Consider the following 20462-nt stretch of genomic DNA (forward strand, 5'->3'; position numbering starts at 1 on the left):
ACACACACACACACACATACAGTCACAGTGCACCAGCAGTCAGAAGGAACAGCCCCCTCTCTTTCTCTCTCTGGTACATCCTTTTGTCATACAACTACTACACCACACAAAACAAGAGTCAGGTGGGCCAATTATAACGCCCATATTCCACGATGACTCTGCTGAACACAAACCGACTATCAAATGTCACTCTTTTTTACCTTTTTTTTTTTTTTTCCAAATCAAGAGGCTTTTTGTAAAAAGAAAGATTTATTTTGGGTTGATGTGATGGGGAAAAACAAACAATTATCCCAAAGGCATTTCCCATCCTTGAGTCAACTTGTGGGGAAGGAGGAGGAGGGGGGGGGGGTGGGTGTAAAAAAAAGGCGCACAGCCACTTTGGGTTAAAGGATTTAGGTCACGCTTTAACTGACTGGCTGACATCGGGACGGCGAGACAGAAATCCTGGAGTGGAGTCCGAGCTCCCATCCCGCTCCTGAATGACTGACACTTGAGAGACGGGGGGGTGGGGGGGGTGGGGGGGGGGTTGCTAGTCAACCTGCTGCCCTGACCTATATTTTCTTCCCCTGTGTGTGTGTGTGTGTGTGTGTGTGAGGAGGTGGGGGGCAGGGGTTCTTTTCTTATGTGGGGGTGTGTATGCATGCATGCTTGTGTTTCTTTTTTCTTTGTGTGGGGGTGTATGAATGGATCCATGCATGCTTGTAATTGTGTGTGGGTGTGTATGTGTGTGTGTGTGTGTGTCTGCCGGGAATGTATGCATGCATGCTCTTGACTATGTGTGTGTTCCTTTGCCTGTGTGTATGCATGCAACCTTGCATGTATGTTCGAGTGTCTTTCCTTAGGCGCAGATGCGCATAAATACATACTTGTGACTGTTTGTACATGTGTCTGTGTGTGTGTGTGTGTGTGTGTGTGGTAGCACAATCAGTGTGTGTTTATGGTTTCTGTCAGTGTGAGGCAGCGTCTCCCTCTGTCCTGCTGATGCCACATTACTTCAGTTTATGAGCCGCTGTCACTTCAGCAGCAGCATGGACAGGTGAGACTCCACAGCATGCAGCGCTCCTCTCTCTGACTGACACACACACACACACACACACACACACACACACACACACACACCGAGACAACCAAGGAGGCAGAGGCTAACCCTAGCTATGTGACAATGCATCTAATATTTGAACTGTCTTACGGTACATATTTTGAGGTTGGAATAACATTTTCTGAATGACACACAATGTCACAACAGTCCTATTTTCATTACTTTTGTTTCATTTGTTTTTGTTTTAAGTGGTGGGAGGGGGGGTAAAAAGAGATATACAAGTTAAATAAATAAATAAAAATTGAAAATGACTAACTGAATCACTTCAGTAAGTCTTAATTCAAATGCCTTAAAATTGCCTTGTTATGAAGCCAGGAAAAAAATCCCCAAATTAATAATAAAAGTATCCCACTAACTATTACAGTAAATGCATGTATTTATTCCAGCAAGAATAAGCCGAAAATGCTGTTTTTGGCAGCAACGGCAAGGACAAGTATTTGCTAGGATAAAGGGATACACACACACACTCTCACACACACACACACACACACCACACACACACACACACACACACACACACAGAGCCGTACCTCCAGTAGCCAGGGTTTGAGCTTGCGGTCCAGGATGATGTCAAAGCCCAGCACCTCGAAGCAGACACTGTCGCTCCCTGGTGGCTGGCCAGGGCGACACATGCGGTAGGCGTGCAGCACGTGGGGCTCAGCCACTATTAACGTCTTCACCACCAGCTCCTGGCAGGACGGACACACACACACACACACACACACACACACAGAGGAAGAGAGAAAGAATAACCAAGCTGTTCTGACAAAAAGACTACCCATTTAAAATTACTTCAGAGGCTATAGGGCAAGAGAGGAACAGCATGCGTTAATAAAGCAGAGAAACAGAAATCTTACTTTTTTTTTTTAAATCAGTCATTAATTCATTCATCCTATACGCACCTCTTTAAAGCTACATGCTGGTATTTGTATAGCGGATGATTAAAAGCCTTCTTAACCTGAAAAAAGTGCAATTAGGAGTTCAGCTCTAATTGTAGGCTGCCAGTAAATGGCTGTACCTTTAGATTCAGAAATAGTCTTTGACAATGGAGCAATCAAGATAAATAGAGCTGCACTAACATAGAGCTGCTTCACACAGGCATGTATGGTATCTATGACGCATCCACAGTTCTCCTGTTCTCAAGTCAGTCAGTTTGAAAGCTGGACTGTGTGGTGAAACCTGCAGTGTTGCTGACACAGAGACCTTTTGAAATTCGTGCGCACGCAAACACACAAGTGCACGCATTCACATACAGGTGCGTGCGTGTGTGCACACACACATACACACACACACACACACTGCTGTGCACACCTAGGGGTTGAGAGAGGACAGAGCAGCCCCCAGCCACGCAGATGGACCACCAGCACTTTATATGTGTGGGTGTATGTGCATATGTGTGTGTGTGCGTGCATGCATGCGTGTGTGTGTGTGTGTGTGTGTGTCCAACCCCCTAATACACCCCCACAGACACACACACACACACACACACACACATCGAATGCTGGTGGTGGTTCATCTGCGGGGCTAAAGGCTGCTCTTTACTCTCTCAACCTCTGTGTGTGTGTGTTGTGTGTGTGTACGTGTGTGTCTGTGTGTGTGTGTGTGTGTGTGCATGTGTGTTTGCTGGCTGCTACCTGCCTGTTTCCCCCCACTGTGTATCTGGGATAAACATACACACTCTGACACACACACACTGTACAAAGCTTCCTTCCCAGTCAAGCCCCACACAGTGCTGCTGGCCTGCTGTCTGCCCAGTCCGGTCCGACTGCTGGGTGTGTGTGGGAGGGGTGGGGGGGTGGTCTGGCCCCGGCCTGATAAGACCCCCACCCACCCCCACCCCCCCCCCACACCCCTCATCTGTCTGTCTGTCACTTACACACCTCCACCCGTCCATCCGTCCGTCCCTCCAACCCACAGGCTGCCCAGTACAAACACCTGCTCCCTCTATACCCCAAGCCCCCAGCTCTGGCCACTGCATGTGTGTGTGTGTGTACAAGTGTGTGTGTGTGTCTTTGTCCCTGCTCCCATCACCTCTCTCTATATCCTGAGCCCCCAGCATTGGCCTCTGCCTAGCACCGTACATGTGTGTGTGTGTGTGCGCGTTTTGTTTGTTTTGAGCTTAGATAGTTTTATAAGCCTCTTTGCATTTTTTTTATTCTCACCTGCACAAATTTATATATTTTTTAAATTCTTTTGTGTGTGTATGTATTTTTAATCATTTTATTTCATCACTGTTTTGATGGCCTGGTGGCTGGTGGCTTTGATTCCCAGTGTGGCCGTACCTGTTGAAGTATCACTGAGGAAGATAAGCCTGGATGAATACAGTATGTCAAAAACAAATCAAAAGCCAAACTAGACCAGATTCAACTGTGTTTGTTTGTATGTGTGTGTTTAGACAGGGCAGCATTCAGGGGCACTTTTAGAAAGAATAACGCACGTCATTGTTATGCCTTTCTGTTGAAGTCAACTAGCTAGAATTAGCATTTAGTTGTTCAACAGAATTCACTTGTCATCCATTAAAATGAATTAATTTTTCTATCGATGCAAATTTATGCACAACAACTCTGTTTTTTGGTGCAGGGGCACTGTAAGAACCCCTGAAACCCTGCAATTCAAACTGCAAAATGAGGATCACTTTGGAAATTGTATTTTTCCATGTAGCACAAGAAATAAAGCATTCATTTTCTTTCTTTCTGAATGTCCACCAAAAAAAACTAGGCCAAACGGTTCATAACAATTGGAGCATCTGAGGCATGTGAATGGGATTATTCAGATGGAAAATTTTAGCCATTTCATTACATTGATTAATTAAGAAGTTTTTTTTTTTCCAATTCTAAAGCATAACTTATTAATGGCAAAGTTTGAATAAGGAAATGCAATGTCTTTAGACTTTGCCAAAAGCCCTAAAATTAAAATTACAGGCTATGATTGCAGCTCATTTCTCAATGTATTTTCTACCACTGTCAAAACAGGTTTAGAAGCTTTTTATGAACATTCAAGGGCATTTTTGCTATGTTCAGTGTGTGTGTGTTTGTGTGGGTGGGTAAATGGTAAATGGACTGCATTTATATAGCGCTTTTCTAGTCTACCGACCACTCAAAGTGCTTTACAACAATGCCTACATTCACCCATTCACACACCGATGGCGGCAAGCTACCACGCAGGGTGCTGGCGCAACCATCGGGAGCAATTTGGGGTTCAGTATCTTCCCCAAGGACACTGCGACACGCGGACTGGAGGAGCCGGGGATCGAACCACCGACCTTCTGATTAGTGGACGACCCGCTCTACCTCCTGAGCCACAGCCGCCCGGTTGCTCTCGAAATTACAGCTACATAAAGATGCTGCTGTTTGGTTGGTCAAACCTTGCTCTCTGCCCTATACAGTCAGTCAATAATACCTGGATATGAAAGAGATGTCAATGACTCACATAAAAAAAACACACATACACACACACACACACAATTTTCTAACCCCCACAGACAATCTTTTGGCAAACAAACTCTGACCGTGACCGTCGGCGGAAAGAGTCAAGACGGCCTGCTAGGTCCGTACGAGAACAAAATGTAAGAGGAGAGATGAAAGGAAAGAGAGAGGAGAGCGAGCGGAGAGCACGAACACAGAGTTGAACAAAGCGCAGTGTGCAAGTACCGTCGCACAGCGCTAAGAACAGAGTGGAACAACTTCTGAAGAAAGAGCGGGGGGAAAAAAAGAGATGGAGAGAGCAAGAGAACGGGCGGACGGTCTGACTGAGTCAGACGGTGAGACTCCGGTATCTAACTGAGGATCAAGACAGATAAATGGAGAGAGAAAAGAGGGAAAGGAAAGCAAAGGAAATGAAAGGAAAGAAAGGGAAAGGAAAGGAAAGGAAAAGAGAAGCAGGAGCAACGAAAGGAGAGGTTGTGAACCATATGAAGGGCTGGAAAGAAAGAAAGAAATGAGAAGGAGAATCCAAAGCAGATGGTGGCAGATGAAAACGGCTTGTACACCTTGACACGATGGAAGAGATGGAGAGATCGTACAGGATGGAGAAGAGAAGAGAGCAGAGGTTGTATGAGGAGAGCAAAAGAAAAAAAGTCACCTAAACACAGACCTAGTCTGAAAGATAAAGCACTGGCACCTTGAGAGACCTAGACTCAAAAGCAAAAAAGCAACTCTGTTCAACACCAACAAAAAGGAAAAAGAAATCTGAGGCAGAGAAGAAATGGAAGACAGAGAAATGGTAGCTCGAGGGCCTGGTGGAGAAACCATAATAACCAATGGGATTTGATTTGGGGGCTGAACGCTGTTCGCATGAGAACAGACAGAACAAGCACTGAGGGACCATACAACTTAGATGACTATGGACAGAGGGACAAAGAGCCAAGGTCAGGGAGAGAGAGAGAGCGAGAGAGATGAAAAGGAAGGATGGAACAGCGAGAAAGAATGAGATAGCGGTGAATAGAAAGAGAATCAGAGAGAGTGAAATCGGTAGAAAAAGACAGAAGTGACTGAAAGCGAAGCAAGAGAATAGAGACGGGCTGAGGAAGGGATGAATGGGAATGAGGTAAAAAAAAAAAAAAAAACTGAATGAACCGGGAGCGTGAAGTGAAAGAAGCCTTGAAACGGACGACGATGAAAGAAAATAAACAAGGTAAAAGGTGTTTGGATGAGTTGAGAGCAGCACCGGATGCGGAGAGGTCACCCTTCTAGGAATGATGTTTTCGCCAAGCTCTTCCTGAAGCTAAACAACGCACTGATGCTCGGTGAATCGCTGTCATAACAAAAGCCATCAAACCTTGGCTGGCCTGAATGTGTAATGCGGGCAGCGTGTGTGGGTGGGAGAGCGTGCGTTTGCATTTGCAGTGTCTCTTGTATGTTTTGTTACGTTACTGCACATGCTTGCTTTTGTGGAAGTACACATCTGCTCCTCTACGTCTGTCCGTGTCCACGTGTGTGTGTGTGTGTGTGTGTGTGTGTGTGTGGGTGGACTGCCCACTTACAGAGACGTCTCCCCAGAACTTGGCCACATCGTAGTCGTTGGTGCGGAGGAACTCGGTGAACCAGCCGATGGACCTCTTGCTACCTTTGTCCGCCGTCTCGTCCCGCTCAAAGTTCTCATTGTGTTTGTTGACGGAGTAGTTGGTCAGATGCATGTAGAGCTGGCTCTGTGGAGACAAGAGGGAGGAGGGGAGGGAGGGCAATTATGTATTAGACATTGATATCTGTCCATATCTCTCTCTGTCTGTCTAACGATACCTATCCCTATTAAATTTGACAGCAGTGCAACAACTTCACAGGCGGGCTCTTTGTATATCATGTATAGGAATACAGACTTAATGGACCTTTTGTCCAGTTGCTGTTGCCTTCATGAGCGGCAAGTCTAGTAAGCCTGATAGTGTAGCCAAAGTGCAGACAGACTAAAGTGGAACTGACAGTGTTAGAAGGAGAGATCACAATTGATCAACGCATCAGATTTTACTGTAGTCAGGTTATAGCACAGGCAGAAATTACAGCCATAATCAGTTACCTAATTAAGTTGGGGTCTCGAGAAAACCATTTTTGTTATCACATGATAATGAGATAATTAAGTTGTGATCTCAAGATGAATGGGAGTAAAATAAAAAATTAGCAACCACGGCCGCTCTCAGCTTCCGCACATATTGACAACGGAAAAAAGATTTTAACTCCTTCATGTGCTGTGCTTTATTAACGTCTTTATTTAACGTCACTTCCCAGGTGAAATGAAACAAAAGCAAAACAAGCCGCAACCACAGTCTTCTACTAATGGCTACTGAGCAGCTACACTGAAGCAAGTGGGGGGGTCAGTGCCTTTCTTAACAGCACCTCGACATTGGCTGTTGAAGGAAGAGAGTGCATAGAAACCTTCCAGTCACAAGCCAAAATACCAAAAATATAATTTCCATACACAGAAGACCTACATTGTGCTTTAATATAGCAATGCTACCCATGAAGGTGCTCTTTACTGTCATCTTAGGTGCGTCAGTGATGCCCATAATCACAGCAAACAACGCCCTCGTGGGTATTAAGGCTTTTATCCCCTGAGATCGCATACCATCGCATGTGTAATGAATGAAAAGTTTTCTCCCAATATGTGTAGTTAAGAATACAGGAGGATAGAGGAGGATACAGGAGAATACAGAATACAGGAGAAAGCAAAAAAACATCACTAACTAGAGATGGAGCAGTAAAAAACAGAACAGCTAGCTGTGCTTTATGGGAATAATCAATGTTACGTATTAAAAATTTAAACATTTAGCTGTTGCGCTTATCCAGAGCGACTTACGAGTACAACAGTAGAACAAGCTTACATTCCTAGATAACCAAAATTTCAAGCATTCAATAGTAAGAAGTGCAAGAGTCGGAGCCGTAGTGCCCGGCTCGGCTGGAACGCGTCGTTGACCGGTTGGCTGAAACTATCCGTTGTATAATCCTTCCTTTTAACACTATCTTTCACAGTGGAAGACAATAGATCCTTGTCCTTAGCCCACAAGGTAATAACGCTGTGACCGCAGGCCACTCTAGCCCCTGATGGCTGTCTGGAAGTCACTCTCTGTGGGATTGAACATCCATCTCCATGGCATGACTCACTCCATCATGTGTCACAGACTGGGTAAGACAATATGCACTTGTGTCACAGGAGGCAGCCGCTGTGTGTGTGTGCGTGTGTGTGTGTGCACATACAGTAAATGAGCATCATGCCTGATATAAGATATGTGATCCCATATGATATGAGACCGTGTGTGTGTGTGTGTGTGTGTGTGTGTGTGTGTGTGTGTGTGCATCCTATCATCAGTAACAGACTGTGGTTCAGCAGGTGCAGAACCTCAAGGCAAATATCAACGGCTTGATATTACAGGAGACATCTGGCGTGTGGACGTTTACGCTCAGCTGTGTGCATATGCATATGCATACCGTGTGTGTGTGTGTGTGTGTGTGTGTGAATAAGATTGGCTTTGCAGTTGTCTGCATTTGGGCAATGTTTAACTGTGCGTGTGTGTTTCTGTTATAGGGAGGATAAGGCATGGTGTTTTTGTGTATGTGTGTGTCATTTGATTATGTATATTTGCACATGCCAGTGGTGTCGCTTCATGGGAGTGCAAGGTGACGTCAGTGTGTCTGCTTTGTATCCATGCATGTCCTGTATGTCTGCAGTGCATGTGTGTGTGTGTGACTCACCAGGTTGGCCTCGCTGGGCGCGTGGTACTTCTCGGTGCCCATGCGCACCAGGCCGTCGTTGTAGAGGAAGATGCGAAGCGGGTCGCAGGAAGTGACCAGGATGTAGATGCGCAGGTCAAACTTGTAGCCCTCCATCAGGAAGGGCTTGTCCAGGTACTCCTGAACGATAAAGTGCTCCTGGGCTGGCAGCTTCTCACAGTTACGGATCAGCGAGATCCTGGATAGACAGAATCTTTATTAATCCTCGGGGGGGAAATTGGGGTGTCGTCAGCAGCATAATAAAATATGGCATAGTAAAGACAAAAAAAGATAATTAAAAAAATGATAGATGGGAGCATAGCAGGAACCATGAACATGACTGATGGCGTTGTCATTGTCTTACATAGGTGTTAAAGAAAAAAAATTGACCCAAACAGTATACAGCTTTTATATGTTTCAACACCATATTTCATTTTAAAGACAAAGAAAGTTGGGGACATTTTTCTGAGATGCCAAGTCTGCCTAGTCGGGTGATATTTTAGATCTCGTTCAACGTCCTCACATCCCAAGATTTACTTTTCCCCGTTCTGTTTGGAACCAGCGGAGAATAGGCATGGTGTTGTTAAGGGAACTATAGAGGGAATTAAAGGGAGAGGGGAGTCCTATCAATTACGTGTGTTTTTTATTTCCGAGAGCCCACTTTGTTGCAAAGAGAATCAATACACTTTAATTTAAGATAGTGATCATTTCTAATTGAAAAATCGAAATGGCCATAAATATACGTTCCAAGTTCGTTTTGGATTAATTTTGCTCAAATGTTTAGGCGTTGTATCTTTCTGATATGGCGTGTTTCTTTATGTACCTTGTACCATGTGTGTCAGTATGTACTGTGGAACTAATACCCATATATTTATTGTACTTAAAGTTCTTCTGATTCTGAGAAAATAATGTATTCAAACATATTATCACAGCTGTATTCTTACTCTAAATGTAGTGCATCTTTCCTTTACATTTTAGATATTTAGCTCTTATCCAATAAATTATAGGAATATTCAATCCCTAGATAACCATCATTACAAGCAATTGTACCCAGTGCAAGGGTCAGAGTCACAGCGCTCTGACAATATTCCTGTGACCTTCCAGTGCATGCAGATACTTTAAGAACCTTCATTGAAAACATATGTAAATGAGTGAGCTAAGCATGCCTCGGGTCTTTTTCGAGGAGAACAAGCTGTTTGGCTCTGCGGCGCCTCAAATGTTCCAAAATTTTGTTTCTATGTTCATTACCAGGACTTATTCTAAATAAAACAGTTGAATAAACAAATCTACAAAAAAACAGACAGGTACACAAACGCCGGCTTGTCCGAGCCAGCATCTGGAGAACATTGTGATTTTCTGAAGCCAAACTCCATTCCGTCCGCGCGGCACAGTACATCAAATACTGTTGCGGGGTCTCTTGGCTCTGGGCAGGTTAATAGGAGCAGACGTTGTGCTCCGCTTCAACCTCCACTCTAATTCATTTGCTTTGGTCTCATGTCACTGGCACTCAGGCCTTATAGTACGCAGGCCATTGCTAGCTGGACTCAAGAACCAGTGTGTGGGTTAGTTTGTCTATGTGCATGTGCATGTGTGTCTGTGTGTGTGCGTGCAGGGGTGAGGGGTGATGTTTTCAAAATTCTGTGTGTGTGCAAGTGTGTGTGTGTGTGTGTGTGTAGGGAGGGTGAGGGGTGGTGTTTCCCAAACAATCTGCCACTATGTGCAACCCCCAAGTCCGACCTATATCACCATCACTCAAAGTTAGGGCAGACTTGGGCTAAATTGGTTACATGCCCAGCCTGGACGGCCCCATTATACACATGCAAGCAGGCACACTCGCCGCACAGACAATATCTGGCCGAGATGTATAGACTCGATTGTTTAAAAAGTACAGTCTGAGGCATTGAGGTATGGTGGCACCGAGCCACCGGAGAGAAAACTGCAAAACATTGTTCTGCTTTGTGGCTTCGGTAATCGCGACCAGATCATATCTTGGGGACTGTATAGTCTACGTTGTTAGAATTTAACCGAAGCGTTCACCTGCTCAGTTAACACTAATGAACCACAAACGTTGGGACATTGTCGATGAGCCGCTAAGTAGACTTCATTTGTCAAGTGTCAGGCAGGAAGAGTGCTAATCTAGAGTAGGATCAGGTATTGCCTTTCAGATTATGATGAAACAGGGTCTTAGATCAGCACTCCTTCCCTCAGAGGCGGATAACAACAGAAGTGGTGCACTGTTGTGGGTTACTACAGCTTTATCAATCACTCCTCATCACCGTCTGCTCCTGCCAGCTAAAAGACTGCTGTGTCATAGCCCGGCACTTAGTTCGGCCTGCTTATCAAAGCACTTGAACAGAAAAGAACAGGAGGAAGTTGATGGGAGCCTGGCCGACGATGTGAGGGGCCCTCCTAACAGGCAGACAGCGAGCTGAATGATGAGGACAGGGTTAACGGTGTTAGTTAGCCGAGGAGGAGCAGCCGAGGAGAAGACGACATGATTGATGAGCCGGGGTGTCAGGTAATCACGGCCCACTCTCCCCTGCCTATTTAATTTGGCACCGGAGGGGATCTCGCCTTTTTAAGCCCTGTGCACGCTTTTTTTTGTTTCCCTTCTAACAAGCTGCGCTTCAGACACAAACAATAACTTCATTTAGTTGGCCGACGGAAAAATAAATTACGTGGGGGGGTAGATATAACTTAATTTCCTGCCGCGTCACGCCGTGCAAAAAAATAGAGAAAAATCTAATCTTGTGGGCCGCCCGCCGTCGAGTGGTCGAGCTAAACTCATCATCTTTCACTTTCTTAATGTATCGCAATAATTCAGCCTTTGCCGGCTTTTATTCTTTAATAAATAAGGGCTTAGTGTAGCATGGAGTTATAAGTAATGCTCACATTATACCAGAAAGGACAAATTCAAAGAGAGTGAGAGGGAGAGGCAAAGCACTCTTGACTATTTGTACTTCAATACCCCCACCTATTGGTGCTGATGATGAATACAACCCAAAGTATTTCCTCATACAGGCACTTCAAGGATAAACTCTTCAAAAGGATAAAAACAAGTCTAAATGGAATACTTTTTTAAAAAAGTATTTCACAATCTGACCAGTTTCCACACATTCTGAAGTACTCCAGAGAGCCATGTGCAATGTGCAAAGCAAAAACAAATTCTTTTTAGAAAACATCATAATTTAGCCGAATCAGAATATTCACAGTTTGGGCTGCCTTTTGGTTTATCTTTTTATCTTATAAAAGAGACTTATTCACACAACCAAAAACACACTTGAATCAGAGTGTCTCAACATCAAAACTACTTGGCATTTTCACTGGAAGTCAGTCTCATTTATGAGGCCCGGACTTCCAAACAGGTCAAACAGTAGCTGAAAAGAATTCTTAGTGTCTGCTTTAAGCTGCTTTGGGAACCAAATGGGTCAGGTTTGCCTCATAGGAAAATACAGTCAGTCCCACTAAGCTTAGATTATTTTACAGACAATTTAGTATACTGTTCTGTTGTTGACCACTTTCTGAACATTATCTGAATAGTTTTAATGCAGAAAACTTACACCCATCTTGTGGTCCAAGTAGATTAAAACAAAAGAATGACAAATAAAAGAATGACTTGTAAATATTATTTGAATTGAAGCTGGTTAAGGACAACTGGTCAGATCTCATTGTAATTAGCTCATTCATTACAATCCTAGAGTTAAACTTGCCCTTGATAAGCCTGCGGTTATTGTATAAATGAGTGATTATCTTTTGCAATGTTTTCAAATTTTTAAAGGAACGTGAAATCTTAATTACCTCATGGCTCTAATTGGCAGTGTAGTGAAAACATGGCAGAAAAACCGGGCAAAGAAATGTGACATCAAATCATGAGGTGGGATCTCACCCCATGTGATTTCTAGTATGATATTTGCGCTCAGGCACCAGGCTCGCCTTTCTTTTGATTGAGAGACACTATTGAGAGACCGAGTTCCCTGCAGCAGCCGGTTTGTTCCATTTTCTAGTCTGACTGGGTCTCTGCTGATGGTGTCTCATAACAGGATCCAATAATCACATGCAGAGACCTTCAGGGAAGCGACTGACTGCCAGGGACTGTGTGCGTGCATGTCTGTGTCCGTGTGTGCACGCGCGTGTGTGTGTGTGTGTGTGTGTGTGTCCTCCACTGGCGGCGATAGCCACTGATTTATGGCGGGGGTGACCATCGAGGAGAATGGGGCCAACAATGAGATTCACTTCACCCTCTCAGCTCAAATACGCAATCTGGTGCCAGCTGTGATGCTATTTCCACAGACGCCCGTGTCAGGGTTGCGTGCCTCTTCTTACCCTTTGTTTTGTTGTGCTTGTCCTCTATTTGGTCTATTGCTAATTTCCTCCTTCACTCAATCACTCCCTCCCTCTCTATCACTCACTCTCTCTCTCTCTCTTTCTGCCTCTTTTCCTCCCTGCGCCTATCAGTCTCTCAGTCAGCGTGTTAGATTGCTCCGGGGCACTCGCTAGCCCCTGACCTACCCGTGACCCATGGCTCCGTTGGCGGGTTTGACGATGAACGTCTTCTGCTTGCGTTTCCTGCGCAGCTCTTTGACGTAGTTCTGGAACTGGGTGTACTCGGCAGGGAAGATCCACGTTTTGGGTATGAAGCTGTACTCCTGAGGCTGGCACTTGATCATTCTGGGAGGGAAAGGAAAACGATTACGGGGGTTTGGTCTCGTACTTACAGAGAAGTAGCAGCATCTCGTACTTTAGAGCAGTAACATCTTGTACTTTTGTGGCAGTATAGTAGCATTTTGTGCTTTTACGGGAAGGCTACAAATTCTTGTGTGCTTTTTGGAGTGCCAACTGCAACACCAAGCTTTGACTTATTTTTGCACACCCACAGCTGAATCAAAGCACTCGCATCTTGTGTATTAAGAGAGATGGCTGAAAACTTACTTGGACATGTTTCTTGCCAGGCAGTCTTTCCGGCAGATTTCGCCCATGCCAGGGAAATGGTTAATTCTCTGCAGAGGGACAGGCAGACATAATAATGTTGTTAGGGCCATTACGCCACTCAATTCCACCCCCGCCCCTTCGTAAAAATGAGCACATTAAAGGCAGCAACCTGAAGTGAGCTTACAATGTTCTGACATTTATGCCCAATTACGGACTCAAAACAAAAAGGTGACGCTGAGACCTTTCTTAACCCTTATTTAGTATACCACGTCATTTTTTTGTATTTTAAAGGTTGGGGAGGGAGGAGGGGAGGGGAAAAAACACGATCAATCTCAACTCCGAGGGGCCGAGGTAATTGGTTCTGCATCGCAGGCTCCTGCAGTGACAGTTGAATGAATTGCTTTGAATGCGCCGAAGGGGGGGTGGGGGGTAAAGGAAAAACTCAGGGTTTTCTGTATTCTTTGACCAAATGAGCCTGAACAGGGGCGTTAATTAGGCTCGTATGAACTGAAACTTGACAGCAAACTTCCAGAGTAAATCACTAAAAGAGGGAGAAAAAATGAAAAGAGAGAGAGAGAGAGAGAGAAGGAAAGGGGGGGAAAAACAAGAAAGCAGAGTGTAAAAAGAATCCGTGATTATTATCCAAACGAGACAGACGTAATTAGGGATTCGGAAGAGATCGCACAATTATGCCGATGCCGAGAGCCGACGTGGCATGTGAGAGGAAATCAAAACCAATTGTTGAGGGACTTCGCCTTTTCTTCAGAGAAATAATCTCATGAAACACCACAGCAGCGCGAGGGAGCGAGTGAAACCAATCGACAGCAAATCACCAGTTCTCTGTGAAACATTAGCCACGATGCTACGCTTTGAGCCTTTAGTGTATTTGTAATGTTCAATCTATTTAGCCGAACCCCTGCCGCCCCTGTCCTAAGAAGCCGTACTCTCTCTGACTAGCCTGTGATTTAATCGATCATTAGTGTCCAGTCTAATCAAATAGCCACTCCGGAAGATGGATGGCGAACACATGGAGCTGGAGGGGAACAGCCAAGTTCACTCAGCGGGACAGGGAGGTCAAACAGAGGTAAGGCCACTCTCAGACTAGTACACAGGACTCAGACAAACCCTTGTTGTTTAGCTCCTTCCCGTCAACATCACTAGTCTTTGAACACCCCCACCTCATCCCCTCCTGCTCACAACTTGGCAGACTACCTGTCAGTCTTCCCATCTGTCTCTACAGAAGTTCTGTCGTTCCCTCTCCCCCCTCAACTCTCTCCTTCCCTCTCTGCCTTTCTTGCTCGATCTGTCTGTCCACCTCTCTTTCTGGCTCGTTCTGTCTCTCTCTCACTCTCACCTCCCAGGGTCTGAGTAAAAGCAGATGGGCAGAGTCGGGGCAAGTGTCTTCCATTTCGCCTGCGACAGGCACCGCGACAAGCCAGTGTGGCCCGGCAGAGCGGTTGGTGTGTTGGGTGGGATGGGGGGGGAGATGGGGGTCATTAGGGGACACAGGGACCTCAAGATGTCCCTCCTTTAGTTCAAGCGTCCTCTCTTCACCTTCCCTCCCCTCTTATTCCTCCTTTCCCCTCTCCCTCAAAACTCCGCTACTACGATTTCATACCGCCGCTTTTCCTCTTCTCTCCTCCGCTACCCTCTCTTCTCTCCTGTCGTTTTTTTTTCCCCCTTACCCCAGCTTTCACCTCTCCCGGTGACAGGTGGAGAAAGCAGCGGAAGGCCGGCCGGCGTGTGAGGACACGATAGGCCTGAGGTGGGCTGAGGGAGGTCGGGGTCAGGAACGCTGCCTCCGGTCAGACAGAAACTCATCAGGTTCAGCTTCATCCTGTTCTCCGCCTCAGCTGCAGCTACCTGAGCCACGGTCCTCCTGTGTGACTGTGGCCCGGCCGCCGCCTCACCTGATGTGACACGGCACGAGCGTTTCTCTACACTGTCTGCACATGTGACGCCTTCTGTGTACCGTTTTCTTTCATTGCTTCAAAATGTGGAGCGCTTTGAGACTGTAACTGTGATTAAGGGCGATAAAAATAAACTTGACTTGACCGATACCGACTTCTTCCATGTCCCATGATAAGGATAGTGTTACAGTGTACATGCATTTTTGCACATTGCTTACAATGCACTTCTACACGCCACAGAAACTTTCTGTGCATATGTACGGCCTTCTGGGGACTTGTTAATGCAAATACGACACATATTTGCACATCATGTTTATTGCTGTAAATTCACAGTCCCAGATCCCTCTCATTGTTAGATACTTCATATATGCTGATACTTTTCATAATGGTTCCACCATTTCATGCTGTATACATATTGATATTTTTCATATTGTTATATATGTTTACATTATATTCATACATACTTATATTTCTCTCTAAGACATTTTTCCTATTTAGTAAATCATATTTAAGTGGGCAATTAGCAACAACTGAAAGCAAATCCATACATGTAAGTAACTCTTTCCCATACTTTTTGTCAGCTGCATATGCTTATACAACCCCAATTGTTTCTATTCTATTTTTTCTTTGCTGTATATATTACTTTTGCTGTTGCAGGAACAAATTTCCCCACGGGAACGATTAAAATGTGATTTTATCTTGAACTTAAAAACTTACATTTTGTTGTTTTCCTTTTTTTACTTGAACTGTTTAGATGGTCGGTTATGCATCCATGCCCCTTGTGCCCTTAAAACCTATCAAAGTCCCATAGTTTAATTTCAAAAACGCCTCAGCATCAGAAAATAAGTAATGTTTTCTTCATTTCTGAAAACTTTCTTTGTGCAAATACGTGTTTTTTGTTTGACAACAGCGGTATGCTCAGGTTGAATTTGCTGTGTGGAGGGATATGTATAGTGTACTGTATAATGCATGCCTTGTACTGTCCCTTTGCGCTGTATGTGACGACCTGTTGTCCTCATGTCATGTGTGTCAGTATGTACTGTGTTACTATGTTTGTCTCTGTTTCAATGCCAAGGATACGAATTGTGAACATTTATTGTACTTGGCAACTAAAGTGATCGTGATTCCGGTGACGGGGATAAATTGAGACCGCAATTATTTTTCTAGGGATGTATTTCAATGTATGACTAAAGTGAATAAACACTACAGTTATGATTCAGATTTTCACCACAATTTACCGCACGCATTTAGAAGCTTTGGCGAAGCTTTGGCGAAGGGCGAAGGGTTTTTCTCATTGCAAAGGCCTACAATACTTAGATAGGAATGCTTTGCGCTTTAATAAGTTCAAGGAATCTGCAGGAAATCTTGTCGTGTTTATCCAACCCTAAGTGAAGGAGTATTTGAAGGAAGGGATTTGGCTTTATTCAGAAGAAAGTCATTTAGAGAAGATTCCATAAGCACGGGGGGTTAAAGCATCTGTCGTGTTTCTTTCATCCTTCAAATCCCTTTCTTCTGGGGCACTGCGCCGATTCATCTCAGAGGCATCACTTTCACCTTTTCTCTAAAGGAAACCTTGGGGAAAATCCCTACCTCACCTCACCTCACCTACTAGTGATACTAGACTGTTGCAGGCAGGATTTTTGTTTATCCACGGAAAGTCAGCTGAGCACATATGTTCATTTTCAGCAACATTCTTCAGTGCTTCACATTCACATAGTTACACACATTCACACCGGAGCTGCCAAGTACAAGCACAGTCTTCTACTGTTGGCCGCTGAGCAGCTCTACAGGAGCACTGGGGTTAAGCTCCAGATTTTCCCAGTCAGACCGGGGATTGGATCTGTCGACCTCGCGGTCACAAGCTCTCTTCTCTAACCTCTAGGTTACTGCGCCCCCAGCAAGGTGTGCTGACTTGAGAGGGAAGCCACGCTGTGTACCTGGTAGTTCCTGAGCTCAGCAATTTTCTCGTGCTGCACGGCCGAGTCGTTCCAGATGAGGTTGGCAGTCTCGTCTTCATCCCGGGTCTTGATAAAGTCCGTCTCATTGATGGCTATACGAACTGGGGGGAAAACATCAACCACTCACATTAGATTGTATTTCATTAATAGAATGAACTATGCAGTCATTTAGAGTGACTTCATACACTGAATTTAGAAAAAAATACCAAGGGGACTGCGTAGCCATATTCATGATGAAGAATCAACTGATTGTTTGATTGTTATGAAAGCAAAATGAAAACAAGATCTGACTTGGACCCACAAATCACATATTTCTACTTTCCACATCAATGTTTCACTCAAACATTTTGCTAGAGTGAAATTCTGTTTATGAATACATTAAGAGCGAAGTGAGTTCTGGAGCATATAGATCAAAAAGCTCACAGCGATATTTACCATTCGTGGAATGGCTGCAGAGCAGCCAGTCGTAGTGCCTTTCTTCAAAAAGATAAATTAATGGTCTGTAATGCATTCAAATCCCACTGGAAACCCCAAAGTATGAGAGATAGGTGGCAAGCGCATTTGGACATTAATCCAACGACTATTCATTATTCAGTGACTAATGAAAAATTCATATGCCCTAACGAAACGAGGTATTAATTAATTTCTTGAAAGCCTTCACAAACCTGGAGACGGCTGGCCTAATGTTGCGTGATGGCACTTGAATGGGAAAAAGATGTTTCCGCTGCGACTTCATCCATCTGTTGACGTCAGCAGAGACTAATAGCGTTTTGCTAACTGAAATAGCGAGGGTTTACATCGCAGTAGGCCTATGCTTACAATTACCAGCATGGTCTTAGTCAGGGCTTTTGAGTACAAGGCTACAATCACTCCTTTCTTACACGTCTCACTAAATAGACTTCCTTGGGGCCAGAGTTTCCATCCCCTTCTCAGCGGGTGTAAAGCAAATCTTCAACAGCATATTCCCTGACCTTTAACCTTTATCTGTAATACTATCAATCCTGAAAAGGGGAAAAAAGACAGGTGCAAAAAAGGAAACAACTAAAATGTGCGGCCCATCTGGCCCTTAGTGTTCATTTTTCCTCAAAACAGCCCTGAGCTGCCCTCAAAATGGCCGCTGTGAGGGTCTCGTCACAGCTAGCGAGCCGACTCACAGCTAGACTCCCATCTACCTACAGAATCCCGACAGCCCTCAACTTCTACTCGCTGCTGCTGACTCCTTGTTTTCATAGGTTGTAGTTCACCCCTGAGAGCGCTGCCGCCACACAATATACTGAATATCTGAGGAGTGCTTACTTCGCTCTTTTGGCCCTTCCCAGAAACCCCTCACTGCCAAGTTAAATTACCTCAATAAAGATTTATTTATCTTCTCGCAAATGGCTGAACTGTCTCCGCGTGAACAGTTTGACTGGACTGCAGCTCTATTAGGTCTCATTTAGGACATTAAAGAGCAGCTGCTTCCTTCAAATGATCCACCACAGCAAATTAGATTTTATTGTTGAGACAATATTGTGAGTGGATTTGAGGGACTGACTGAGCCCTGTTGAGAACTGTTTCTCAATTTATGGATTAATATACAATGTTGGTCTTGCCCTCTTGTGATTTTTTTTATGAAGAAAACCAAAACATAAATTCAGAGGCTTAAAATACAGAGGCTTTGGAATAAATACAATGGGGTTGCATCTGACCTGGAGTGATCTGATCTGACATAGAAGTAGCTTACACTGTCAAGGTGCAAGGTACAACTCTGTACCTTGTTTTCTGACAGTGTACTATAAGAAAAGGCATTAATCATTTACTGCATGTTTATGAATATTACTGATGTGAGTAGTGTCCTGGTAAAGGAATTTCCCATTACAGGAATCAATAAAATAAAACTACTACTGCTACTACTACTACTGATACTACAACCGCTTCCACTACTGCTAAAATGTTTCTCTTTGGTCAGTTTCATTCTAGACTTGTGTGCACTATGCCAAGAGCCGACTTTCTTGTGGTTACTAGGATAATACACATCAATGAAAGGATTTCGTCACTGGCCACAAAGAAAGCCTCTTTTCATCCTACGCTAGCTTCTCAGCTGAGCCGAGCCCTATGATCAAAAGATTTTGCAGGCAGACTTTTCTAGTAGTGTATTTGCCTGTTTTAGCTCCTTTTCAACCCTGTTTTTTACTTTGTGTCTCACATCTTTATTATTAGTGCTGTTTTATTGTCTGAAAAGTACTTGTTACTCTGATTTGAAAAGTTTATTATTACTAGATTTGTGACGGCTGCCATACCGATCTCGTATTTGGTGCCGGCCACGTTGGCAGTGATCGTGCCTTTCTTCTTTTTGGTGCGCACCTTCCTCTTCCCACTGCTGTGGTAGGAGCCCGCAGATGGCACGTTCACGGGGGACGCTCCTTGATCCTCTGGAGGAGGTGACAGCATACAACAAGACTAGATACAGTCACACAGCTCGAGCTCCGGACGGGGGGGGGGGGGGTGGCTGGAGGGTTACTGGAGCCTTCTAATGCATTTCTCTCATTTCAGCAGGGGATTTAGTGGCTTTTGTTTATGTGGCTAGAGTGTAAATGAATTAGGGGTCTAGTTTCTTGTGTAGCTGCTCTCATGATCCTTTCATCATTATCTGAGTGTATGTGTATCTGTGTGTGTGTGTGTGTGTGTGTGTGTGTGTGTGTGTGTGTGTGTGTGTGTGTGTGTGTGTGTGTGCTTCTGAGTCCTGATGAACAGGCAGCATATGTATATGTGTGTGTGCCTGTGCAAGTACTTCTGTGCATATACGTGTGGGTGTATGTGTGTGTGCATATGTGCGCGTACTTTATGTGCATGTACATGTGTGCATGCACATCTGCAAGCCCGCAGATGGGAGAGCTGGACGTCTCCTACTCACCTCCATCATTAGGGGGGGAGGGCATCTCAGGGGCCGGAGGATGGAGGGGTCGAGCCGAGCTCTCTGCCAGGCTTGGCGGGCGGGCCGCGCGGGGCCCTCGCAGCGCCCTCCGGAGGTTCTCTCTCACACTAGTTAGTCTTCCCTGTCTGGACTATATGGACGATGCGGTTCCGGACGGCCCGATGGATCATCTGAGCCTCTCCCTGGCGTCCCTCCGCAGCATAAAGAGCAGCAGTCCAAGGAGTCCGAGTGGGCGGGGGGATGGGGGGGAGGGGGCGGTGGAGGGGGGAAGCGGCCCCGGCTTATTTACAGCCCCCAGAGGAGAGAGGGAGGGAGGGAGGGAGGGATGGACAGAGGGATGGATGGGGATGCCTGTGGAGGAGGAGAAGAAGAAAATATATTTTTTTTTTTTACAGCTGCGGAGGAGTAGGAGGAGGCTGATTGCTCGGGGGGTGACTGCAGTGCATGCTCTAGTGT

General features: G+C 45.1%; 1 protein-coding gene across 1 annotated transcript in view; it reads right to left on the reverse strand.

Moving 5' to 3' along the window:
• ttll7 (tubulin tyrosine ligase-like family, member 7) overlaps nt 1–20010 on the reverse strand; it is a 63799-nt gene extending 43789 nt beyond the window's left edge. Inside the window, exons 1-8 of the mRNA XM_078285639.1 lie at nt 19986–20010; nt 19372–19503; nt 17072–17193; nt 13225–13292; nt 12805–12963; nt 8278–8494; nt 6081–6245; nt 1630–1788 (exon numbers count right to left, since the gene is read on the reverse strand). Of these exons, the coding sequence (XP_078141765.1) occupies nt 1630–1788; nt 6081–6245; nt 8278–8494; nt 12805–12963; nt 13225–13292; nt 17072–17193; nt 19372–19503; nt 19986–20010 (1047 nt within the window). The remainder of the gene's footprint in view (nt 1–1629; nt 1789–6080; nt 6246–8277; nt 8495–12804; nt 12964–13224; nt 13293–17071; nt 17194–19371; nt 19504–19985) is intronic.
• Nucleotides 20011–20462: the final 452 nt, after the last annotated feature.

This window comes from Centroberyx gerrardi, chromosome 9, assembly GCF_048128805.1.
Source record: "Centroberyx gerrardi isolate f3 chromosome 9, fCenGer3.hap1.cur.20231027, whole genome shotgun sequence".
In the NCBI taxonomy this organism is placed as follows: domain Eukaryota; kingdom Metazoa; phylum Chordata; class Actinopteri; order Beryciformes; family Berycidae; genus Centroberyx; species Centroberyx gerrardi.